General features: G+C 35.2%; 1 protein-coding gene across 3 annotated transcripts in view; it reads right to left on the reverse strand.

The window, feature by feature from the left end:
• Window positions 1–1171: 1171 nt before the first annotated feature.
• USP33 (ubiquitin specific peptidase 33) overlaps window positions 1172–12168 on the reverse strand; it is a 38364-nt gene continuing 27367 nt past the window's right edge. For all 3 annotated transcript variants that reach the window (XM_039556285.1, XM_039556287.1, XM_039556286.1), the window contains exons 18-24: window positions 11557–11683; window positions 10065–10234; window positions 8615–8696; window positions 7205–7313; window positions 5482–5584; window positions 4681–4749; window positions 1172–2366 (exon numbers count right to left, since the gene is read on the reverse strand). In XM_039556285.1, the coding sequence (XP_039412219.1) occupies window positions 2209–2366; window positions 4681–4749; window positions 5482–5584; window positions 7205–7313; window positions 8615–8696; window positions 10065–10234; window positions 11557–11683 (818 nt within the window). In that variant the 3' untranslated portion in view covers window positions 1172–2208. The remainder of the gene's footprint in view (window positions 2367–4680; window positions 4750–5481; window positions 5585–7204; window positions 7314–8614; window positions 8697–10064; window positions 10235–11556; window positions 11684–12168) is intronic.

Consider the following 12168-nt stretch of genomic DNA (forward strand, 5'->3'; position numbering starts at 1 on the left):
ACTAGAATTCTAGATTTCTGAAATAAGCTTCCTAAACCCAGCACAAGTCCCCACTGCTAAAGCTGAGGCAAATATCTTTGCTTGTCTCAGAAAAAATTGTTCAGTATTATCCAGCAATTATTTACACATTGGAAGTCTTGCATTTTCAGCATTATTTTAAGCGAGAAAACAACTTATTTTTCAACACTGAGTCTTGTTGCTTTTCCCTAAAATAACCTCAACTTGTATTTATCATCATATAGCATTCAAAATTGGGAACAGTACAGACGAGATCTCACAACAAGCACAGCACCAAGTAGAGCAGAATAATTACCTCCTGTGCCTCACATCTGATGCTTTTGTTACTATTACCCACAACAGGTTTTGTTTTGGTATCACTGGGTTTTAACTCTTAGTCTGATCTGCTATAATACCCAGAATACTTGGCACAGAACTACTTCATTCCCTGACAATCTGATGCCCCTAACATTCAATCCATTTTTCTCTTGCAAATTTTACAGGGCCAGTCTCTTCTACCATCCAGACTACTAATGAACACATTGAATAAATTCGTAAACTTGATCCCTGTACAGTGCTTTAACCAAGGAAATACTTCCCAAGTTTCCAATTAAGAACATCATGTAGGAAAAATTCTTCTATTCATTGATCTTTAGCTTTAGTATGTTAACCTTAAATCAAAGAAAACTAGAAAACGTTAGCAAAAAAACCCCAACTTTAAATAAGACAGTAGTTCACAGGCCAACATCAGGAAGTTACTAATGACAGTTCATAAGCAAGTTAACTTTACCTTAATCAGTAAGACAAGTCTGTAGTAAGCAATTGATGCATTACAGGGCTAATGTGATATCTTTAAGTTGCTTTATCTACTAACATAAAATCACATAAACAGATACTTATGGTTAGAGGACACTTTTTCTAGGGTTGTTACAGGTGGCTTTTTAACTAGAATAACTTGAAGTCCTACAAACCAATATGTTTTTAAACCACATATAAAATTATCCAGAGGAATGTTATGTCACCGTTTTCTTACTTTGGAGCTAGAACTGTCTAAACTTAAAATGGTCAAAAACATATAATTGTATGGGTGTGAGAGCACTACCACAGCATTACTTCAAAAGTTTTTCTATTTATATAATAAATGAAAAACATTTAGGAAAGATCCCCCCACCTATTCCACAGTTAATTTTGGTTTTTTTTATTGATCCAGTCTTGAATAATGCTGCTTATTTGGTAACAATATCAGGCAAAAACATGAGCAAGTGCCATTCTGCATTCCAATATGAATAATTCAATAAAGGTTTGCAATATATACATTTTATCCAGTTTCTGACATTAAAGGTCATCATGCCAATGAAAATTTTTAACAATACAATAAAATCCTTCAAATGCTAATGAATATAATTCAAGAGACCAGACAATTCAATTTTCTGAAATTTATATCACTCATGTCCATAATAATTTTACATTTCACACTTCATGCTCTCAAATGTTACCCTAGAGAAGACTAAATCTTTTTGCCACATATACTATTAAAGACACTAGCCAGGTTTATAGAGTTACAGAAGACTATAATAAGATGTAAAATTTAGTAGTAATAAGTTATGACATTTGCTGACTAAAACATTATTCAGTCTACACTAATGTTTGATCCACTCAAATACAGTAAGTATTTGGATGTTATATACTACCCATTTCATATACTTACAGTGCAAAGTAAGAGACAATTTTTTTCCTGAGCATTTAGGAGATGAAAATCCTTTTTCTTTAGCTTTGATTACAGTCCATTTAAAATATACTCCTCACATACCTAAGCTTGTCAAGACTGTACAATTAAGACAGGCAAAAATTTGTAGATATCAGAAGCCCAATCAGGAATTGGAAGGGTTACTGAACATCTCTAAAATTTGTCCCTGTTTTTCAAGTCTAAGGATATAATAGGATTTTGTCTAATAGCAAAAAATTCAGAAATTACATTTTTCCCATTGATGAAACATTCCAAAATGTACAAACCACATGCCTTCCAAAACAGAGAAACAGCCACTACTTGAACAAATTGCAATACATATTTCAACTTACTATTCTGTAGTTAATGTAATGCCCAGTGAGCTGTGCCTCCAACAGACATAAGAGAATAAAAGTTTTAGGAATGTGTTTTGGGCATTTTGCAAGGAAGATGAATTCCTTACAAGTTCATCTTTTTCTCAATAGCTACAGACCATGAGTTTCTAATTCAATCTTCTCTTCTGTTTGCAATGTATCAGGTTCTACTGGAGGAACAGGTGGTCTGAGTATAATCTCTGGACCTCCACCATAGATTGACTGAAGAAAATTCCATGTTTCTTCTGATATTTGTCCAGAATCTGCTCCTGAAAAATTTAAAAAATGTAATTAGTATTTAGAATAATTCTTTCTTGATTTAAGTCCATAACAGATACAAAACCAAAAAAAATGAATCCAGATTAAAATTTAAAACTGTAAGAATTCAGATTCAAATTTAACACCATAAGCTTCATTTTTGCTTTATCTTGCATCAGCTGCCAAACCAAATTATCTGTTTTGTGTTAGTTTTGTATTTCTTGATTCTTACAACTACCTGGTCTAAATTATGCAGTACTTGCAGAAAACACATGAAAATGATAAACATCTTATCTAATATCTACCAATCAAGCTGACAGCCAGTAGCTCTTGGTACTCAGAAAACAGTGATTCATATTATTATAAGAACATGCAGTCACATCAATTACACAGTAAAGTTCAAGGAATCAAGATTCTTGTTTCATCAGAGAAATTAATATTGATAGTAAAGAATAAAAGTATGAGAACCACAATGAAATTCCTAGAGAGAAAGGACTATTATTAGGATAATAACAGCTCCAGTAATGCTCCTGTAGCACTGATGGATCAGCCTGATTTTGTTCACTGATTGAAGTCTTTGCTTATGATTCCATTGCTCTGGCTAGAGGTATGTCTCCTGTCTCAAGTCAGCATCCAGCAAGCATTTCTGATTTTCCACAACTTTTTACAGTGGCAAAGACAAAATGCATCAGCACATCTCCTCTAAGTTTCAATACAAGGATCCTGTCTGAAACTGAGTGACTTCCTCACATTAACGCACGCAGAGAGGTCACATTTCTGTTCTACCAGAATAAGCCTCCTCTTCTTTAAGCAAATCAAAACCCTACCCTACAGCAAGTTTCCCCTGATATCCTTACTAGACATTATTAATTTGTCTTGTCAAGCCTTGTTTCAGCACCCTCATACTTAAAAAAAAGGAAGTTGGCATCATAAGCAGGAGATTTCTCCCGTTACCTCCTGTACTTTTCTGTCTTCACCACCTGCTGCAGTGGTGCCTACTGTTGTGCTTTACCAGTTAAGAATTTCCACAGGGGAAGGGTACAAAGAGCTGCACATTTGTTTACCTACACTAACTCAACTATGCAAAGCTTCATCTGGAAGTCATCATGCAGAACCCATGCCAGTACTAATGATGTTATGCCTCAGTTTCACTCTTTTACGTTTAGGCTCTCAAGAAACAACTCCATCTCTGTAGGCACAGGAGTGGATCTTCACTCCCTTATCCAGATTCCAGCCAGTCAGGTTAAACTGAACAGGCACAGTGAACTAAGGCACTGGAATCAGGACCACTGGATCACAGAAATATGTAATTCTGGACACTATTTAGTGCATTCCCACCTCTTATGACTTAAGAGACAAATTTTCCACATCCTATTAATCTTTATTTCTACCTAAGTTCTAATTTGTATCAACATAGCTGAAAGTAAACCAACAACTGGATCATTTGCTATCAATTACTGATTCTAAAGTGATTTTTTTATTTTATCAGGCTTTATACCTTGTACTTTAATTATATCATCAGCACTTAAATCATTAAAACTCACTAAAAAACTCATGAGTGCCAAAACTAATTTTTTAAAAAATAAATTCTTGGCATTCTACAATTGGTGAGGTTTATGGTAGGTTTATTGGTGCATCCACTGCACGCTGAGGCATTAAGCAAAATTGGGAAAAAATCCAGTTAAATAAATGTTAATCTTAATGACGCAAATTCTTCTTTTAGGCTGAGCTGCAATGAATTTAAAGCTTCCTAGAAAGTCTAAAGCCTTCATAAAGCAGGTCATATAAGAATGTTTTTCTCTGTACCTATGAATTCCAAATAAATGGTATTTAGCGTTTAACTGGGAAGAATAACAAAGAAATCTGTATCTTTGCAAAAACTTCAATGTGCAATGTACAGTTTCAAATGACTTGCAGAAAAATGAGCAAGATTTTATTTACAATGGTTTTCTTCCTCTGTGAGAAGATGTTTTTCTATTCAAATTAGGTTTCAAGAGCCAAATAACTACATACAGATATAGAACAGTCTCCCAGTTTTGTTCAGAAAACCCCCATCAAACCATGTGATACAAAGCCAAAGCACACTTTCACCATTTTCAAGTTACTCTGCCCCTCCTACACTCTCAACTGCACTTGGATTAGTCTATTACAGATACTAATTCTTCTTTTTAAGAATAAAACGATTCCCCAAAAATGGGCACAACACAGATTCATTAGAAACTGCCATTCATTTTACGGTAACAATAAATAAATTAAAAAAAAAAATGTTCCAAACTTCAGCAAATGCATAAGAGGCACAAAGCTGCAGCAATGTTGTACACCTACCTTGTTTTAGCACAGCACTGCCACATTTTGTTACTGCAATCTTGGCATTATCAATGGGGCCGGGAGGATCTAGTGCAACAGAAAAATTATTAAAATTGGGAGAGCTGAAAACAAACAGCAGGTTGGAGGTTCTATTTCCAAATGGAAGGAGAAACAGCTCATTTGTTTACCACTTGTTCTTGTACTGCTTAACAGTACATTCTAAGTGGGTAAAAACTAATCACATTTTTAATTAAGAGCAAATTTTCCAAAGCATTCATGATTACAGTTAAATCTTCAAGCAACTCAAAACATAAATTAATCCTAATTCATATCCTTACCAAAGTTGTCCTAGAGCAGACTCTGACAAGACTGCAGAACATTTTATCAGTTTCCATTTCAAAACTTTAGAGGCATCTGAAGTCACCTAACTGACATTAGTACAGTTGTTACTGAGCTAGCTGAGTTTAGATTGTGATGAGGTCACCTTTCCTCCAGAAGCTGCAGCATCATCTATCAGTTTGCACAACAAAAATCCATCCCCCCTTGTATGTAGATCCAATTTTTCTGCTGCTGCTAACAGCAAACATCCTGCAAACAAGCAACATTCTTTCCAACACTATCCCATTACCCCATTGCTGTGAATTATTTTACTACGTTCTGTATCCTGGATGTACTTGTAACCTACAAAACCTGTGTCTTAGATGTTTAAGAGCTTTCGCTGTCTTTGCTATCTGCCTACAGTCTTCTACCAAACCAGAAACAACTTAAACAACAATACAACAAAAGATTACGTATATTTTGAAATGGGGCAGAACTTACCACTGTCTTTACCCTTTACAAATCCTTCCCATTCTCTGAACCAGTGCATGCTGATGCAGTAAAATGTTGATGGAGATTCTTCTTCTTGGAATGCTCTATTAAGCTACAAGGGGAAAAAAAATCTGTGGTTTTCTGCCCTTTTATTTCTTTAAACTACTGAATTCTTTTAACCACTGTAATAATTAACACCAAAACATTACACTGTAACAGAACATTTTAAAGAACCTCTGACCATAAGAACAGTGAACACCTGGTGAATACCCAAGGTGAGATTCTGATGCAGTGGTAGCCTTCATATTAAAAGCTGATTTACTATTTAGTTGAGAAATTATTTGTATTTCCTGAAAACAGCAACAAGTTCTTCTGAAGCACAAGTGCTTACTCATCAAACATGAATGGCTAATTACTGTGAAGGCTGAACTTTCAAGTAGCAAAAAAGCAGAGATCTTATTTTTGTAAAATAAAATAGTGTTTTGAAAATTTTTCTCCATAATTTTAGGGAAAGTTTTTTGTGTGATGAACTGTATCTTCATCTGTGTTTGTTTTTCCCCTAGTATTTTGAGCAGATGGTAGCACAGTTCCAAGCAAGGCACAGTGAACTAATACATTGGGACTTTTCATGACTTATGGATCTTTTTACAAAGTTATTAAGAAACAAGCAAAAAGTCACTTAAACCTTTAAAACCATTATCTTTTTAGCTCTGTAATAACAGAGCTATACTTTCCCTTTTAAGTCATAAACCTAACGCATCAACACAACTTCTTAAGGTTTCACATAGACTAAATTTTGCCATCATTCCCTAAAGCCATCTTTATAGAGGATAACAGAATTTTCTGTGTACTAACCAGTAACAATACTTGCACAACAGTGCACATATAATCACCATTTTTACTGGAAAGATACTGACTGCTAAAGCAAATGAGGTTGACTCAACGTTGTTATTAATAACTACTAACCAGTGGCAACCCCGAGTAATGAAAATTCCTAAAATTTTCAAAAAACATGGAAAAGCTGACAATCTCTGAAGTGTGATTAAAGAACACACAGAACTGAAAAAACAGAGTCAGTTCTATTTTTCTCCCTTTCATGGGTTGAGATAGCAGAAATGGGAATCCAATGTCTCTGCATTTATTTTCACTGAAAACTTCAAAACACATTTTTGGTTTAAGAACTTCAAAATCATTACCACTAGTTAATTTACCATTCAGACTCGAGCATATGATCCTCTAACCCAGGTTGAATACAGTGGCTTCTTGATATTAATTATACATATCCATTACAATACTAACGTATTTACTTCATTTACATTTGTTTATGTTTCTAATGCCTTTTTAAAAAATTAGAACTAATGATTATCATTAAATTTTTCTTGGCACAGTATTATTGCACTTAAACCTTATCAGAATGCACAGAACAGACCACTGGCAGTGTATAAAGAACAACTGCTCATGTGGCTGCACTGTTTTGATATTACAAAAAAGCAACTTAAGAAACATATTAAAAATATTCTCTAAGTACATTTTCATGTAAACAGTTATCTGGGATTTCACAAGAACATTATTGCTGCCATTAGGAAAGATGGCGTGGTATATAGGTATAGAGATATTTAATAAAGTAGATTTGTTACAGGAATCCCCTGTGCAATTCTGGTAATCCCTTGGGTCTAGTAATGAATATCAGGTGTCGTGCAGTAGCAGAATGGATAAGTGTTTACTTTTTTACCCGTATAAACATTTCCAATTCATTTTTCCTTCTTTTTTCAATTCTTTCAGACTCTATTTGGCAGGTGTGACAAACATACAGATGGTTCACAGCTGGTCCTCCCCCATATCTGCAGTAAAAGTAAAAAACCAAAACAATCAGCCTTGCGGAAAATATAATGTAAAAAGACCATGCACCTGTAGACATGGCAAGTGTCAGTATGAACAGAAGGCTGACATGTGCCAGTCACAGTGATCCAGAAAAGCCACCATTTATTTTCCTAGTAATATTCTGTACTCCATCCTAAGACCATCTTGCAAGTTCTGATTGCCTCATGTCAGTACAAACCACCTCAAATTCTGCTGCATCTCAGACTTCAGAAGGAGTTACTATGGTTAGAACATGTCAGTGAGCAAATATTGTTATATATACACCAGGTGTGATTTTATCAAAGACCTTTAAGAAACAGCCTACGGAAACATTCCAGCCAGTTCTGTCTTAAATGCGTTCCTCCATCCCACTGGAGACTCTTCATCAGTTTTGCTACCTCCCTGACTCCAGCCTCTAAACTTATTTATTGTTTTGCTCTTAATAGGTTATTCTTGACCCTTCCCTCACATTTTCCTTGTGTGAAACTGTATCCATGGAAGTCTGCAGGGGCACTCCTTCTGAGGACATTTTTGCATGCAGAAAATGGATAATGGAAGAAAAATCCAATACATACAGGAAAAGGGAAATAAACTGGAAATAGCATTGCTTTTATTTTTCACTTGTGTGCACCAAAACTTTAAAACATCAATAAAAAACGCCTTAAACCCTTAAGATGTATTGTTTAGGTGGCAGGAAATTACCAGCTAAAATATTTAATAGAAGTGCAGTACAGAGGGTTCAAAGCCATCAGCAAAGCTCTTCTGCAGCTTTTTGTTACTTTAGAACAAGGCATAGTTTGTAAGAATTCCTCCTTTATAAGCAAGCACTCAAACCTGACCGACATTAAAGTGTGGGGCAGTAACACAGAACACTCAGATATAAGTAATTTTGAAGCAGTACTGGCAGCTGAGGCTATGGATTCAAAGCCAACATAAAAGAAAAGCTGTCTCCAGCCAACAAGAGAACAGGAAGCTGATACAGAGAGCTCTTTCAAAAAACTCTTGCAAAGTGTACTTTTGCTGACCTACTTTGTGTTATTTCATACATACCATACATGTTTATTGGTTTAATATTGAAACATTACCCCAATAACACACTACTCTATGCAGTCTTTTACTTTGCACAAGAAAATGATAAAAATCAGCTGTTAGCAATCCCTTCACTCAGCTGTGTGCCCAGAGGGCTGTCTTTTTCCTGAGCCACTAATTCTAAAGTCTGATGTTGCTGCTTGGCTCTCAAATTTTATCACTGGATTTTTTCCACTTACAGTTTAAAACTTACCTGCTATACAGATTATCCCATATATTTTGAGGTAGCATTACAACTAGGTCCTCTATGAAGTTAGCTTTGTGTGGAGGAACACCTGCAGAAGCAACAAAAACCTCAAACAATAAAAAAAGACTTGTGGATTTTAGTGGGGGGAGGACACTATGTTAGAAGTCCCTAAATAAATAAAAAATGGAACCTTTCAATGAATTCAGAGAAATTATATGAAACAAGTTTTACCTCAGTATAATCTATCACTGTATTTAGAGACACCACTCTAATTTTAGTCTTCTCTGACTAAAATGACTTCTGTGAGCCTGAAAAGCTTATAAAAAGCTAAAATGAATGGCTAAAACCAAAGGGCTAGAATCCATTTTAGATACTGATGTCAAGAAGCTTCTTATGGCATCCAGTTAAAATGTCAGGATGATTAAATGTTTTGATTATGCATGTAAACACATTAACAAACTGTCTATTCAAAATTCACTTATTTGCTGCAGACCATTTGGAATTATTTCAAACAACATGAATACTTGAAAGCAGAGAAATTTTGAGGAAGGCAAAAATGGAGGGGCTTGCAGAATTAACAGTGTTGAGTTGAAGCACATGGTAAGCAACAGTGGACTATGCAGGAATTCTTGGGAACAGGGAAAATCCAGTACTTGGGCACTCGTACATCAAGAGTTATCTGCTGTAGCCCTGCAGAGGGAAAGCCAAGGGGCTCACAGGTACTCTGCAGATTGCTACAGGGACACAATAGTCCTGTGTTAAAATTTTGGTTCTGCAATGGGGGCAGCACCTCTATCTTGTAATCTAATACAACTGTATTTTTTATTAGAAAATAAGTACCACATGGTAATGATTTCTTGGAATGTCAGCACTCAAATATGGGTATTTCCCCAAATATATTTTGCTTACTGTAATGCTCGTATTTTTATTAACATATAGCACAAGGTAAAATTTTTATGCTCCTATACCAAGTACACAGAACTACTACTTGATTTTCACACTGTTAGGCACTGGATACTCTGTATCAGATCAATTTCTTCTGAAGCAGTTTTCAAACCTTCTCACTGCTTACAGTCAACAGCAGAGAAAAACATTCAATTTGCAGATGAAAGTATTAAGGATGATGATATAGTGACAGGATTTTTTAAAATGTGAATATACATGTTTAAGAAGCAAGCAGATAAGAGGAATTGTTCCCCTTTAAGAATGAAGACAGTTTATGAACAAAATCAAATGTGCAGAGAAAAGAAAAAAAATAGGATAACTTCACACAGTATCATTTTTAATTAGTCAGCTACTAAAATAAGAAAGAGTTTACTTAGACGTTATAATTTACCTAACAAGTTATAACATGAACCTAGTATAATCAAATTCCTTTAATTGAAACAAGTATACACCACTGTTATAGATAGAAGTTGACTAATTATTTTCAAATGATTCACAGTTAGAGTCTCACCTCCATGCATACAGAGAAAGTCATTATTTGAAATTGGTCCTGGCTCTGCAAAAGTCTTGAATTTATTTAACCACTGCCTGGAAACATAGAACTGCAGAAGACTTGGTTCCATCATATTCAGCAGCCCTGATATTCTCCGTCTCTCTCTCTGTGCTTCTTCACTGCTCTTTCTATTACAGAAATAGAAATCATTAAACAAATACAGATCCTTGCGTACATTGGAGATAACTTATTTTGTGAAAAGAAAACTCTGCCTTCAAGTAAATTACCTGGGCCTTGTCTGCACTTCCCAGTTTACACAGCCTAAGAAAGCAAGCAGTTGGGCTGCAAGACAGAAGCTGATTATGCTGCAGAGGTGGTAAAGCACCAAAGGGCTGCGCCCATCTGCTCATTTCCTCTCTGCAGCATTTGAGATAAAGCTTTGCAAGCTGTGCTTCTTGGACAGATGTTCCTTCCTTACCTTCACAAGTAAGGTTACACAGTAAATACATCAGCTAATTCCCCTACTTTTCCTGTATCCTCCTACTTTTCTCATTGTACAACTGGAAGTAACTCTGCTCTCCTGATTTAGATACAACAGAATCTCTTCTCCAAACCAGTACTAGTCTTTTGTGGATATATTCTTTTTTAAAGCCCTATTTTATGAACGCTATTCTTATTCTTTTATTATTTATTTGAATATGTTCACCCACAATCAAAGATCTAGTGCTCTTTCTTGGCAATAAAGCAGGACTTCCAAAGTCCTTTTAAAAGGCCTACTAAGTCAGATTCATGGGCTCAGCTTGAACAGTGGCAGGTGGGAGTGTCCATGTTAAATGTTAAAACATTCTCAGAACACATCTCTTTTTTATGCAACTCTGACACGATGTATTTTGCAGCTAACTTTCAGTGGAAATTTGATCTTAGTACCAGAAGTTTAAAATCTGAACACTGAGTTGCTTTCATTATCTCAAGTACAACAGTTCCCTAGACTGAAGATGACAATAACATGACGTCTCACCTTTCATTTCAATTCTCAGGAAGAGACTAGCCTATCAATTGTATTAAATTAAATGTATAATAAAATGTATAACACAATGGATGAAATTATAACACAGTAAAACCTCTGCAGTCCTTCATCCCCTCTGATAAAGACTTTGCACAATTCCAGTTAGATCTCAGTTAAAAAACCTTCTGTGTGCAAAACCTCCCTGTGTGCAGAATTCCCTTCCTCTAATTGAAAATAAGATATCTAGTTCTTAACTGTTGCTTAAAGTTCTCCTACTACACAGATTCCATTTTCATTTTAATATAAATGCTTTAGCTCTGACAGAGCAAGTGTTAAGGACATAATTGAAGGATTAAGTTTTTCTCCAGCACAGGCTTTTCTCGTTGGTCAAATTCTTCCATTATAATTCTCATGGGGCAGCTAATTCTGAAAGCTGGCCAACTGCTTAAAAAGTAATTTACATACATGACTTATAGGGATATGATTGTACTTTTAACGTCTTACCTGTAGAAGAGAACATAGGCTTCTGCATTTTGCACTGTGGATTCTGATACTTCTGTGACACTCTGGTCATCAAATTCATACCACAAATTATTTAAATTGTTGCGACAATAAGCTATGTAATGTCCACCTAGGGTGTAAGAAGCAAGAATTACTGAAAAATGTCTAGAGCTGTCCATTTTACTCAGCAACATATGAAAAGGAAGTAAGTCCTAAAAAAACCCCTCAAGTTTTAAATGGGAGAAACAGGATCATTAGCAGACATGACTTTGAAATTAACTTGTCAAACTCAGCATCAGCTTTTTTTCTGAATTTCTATTAGCTAGTGGTGAGTTGAACACCAATCTCAGCATGTTCCTGCACTCTTCAAGCAGCGTGTTGTTTAATGCAGTCCTGAACCATGACATTCCGAATAAGACTGAACAATTTACCCTTATCAGTTCCTGTAATGAACTCTTTTCAAATCTTTATATGCTTTATAATAGAAAGTAGCATAGATGTGGAAAAGCTACATGATATCACAGCCATAATTAACTATGTTTCGAAGACTATTCATAAGATATTTTAAATTATTACTATTTTTAAAAACATATTTAACTGCTAATAAGTAAATAA

Source organism: Corvus cornix, chromosome 8 (assembly GCF_000738735.6).
Source record: "Corvus cornix cornix isolate S_Up_H32 chromosome 8, ASM73873v5, whole genome shotgun sequence".
NCBI lineage: Eukaryota > Metazoa > Chordata > Aves > Passeriformes > Corvidae > Corvus > Corvus cornix.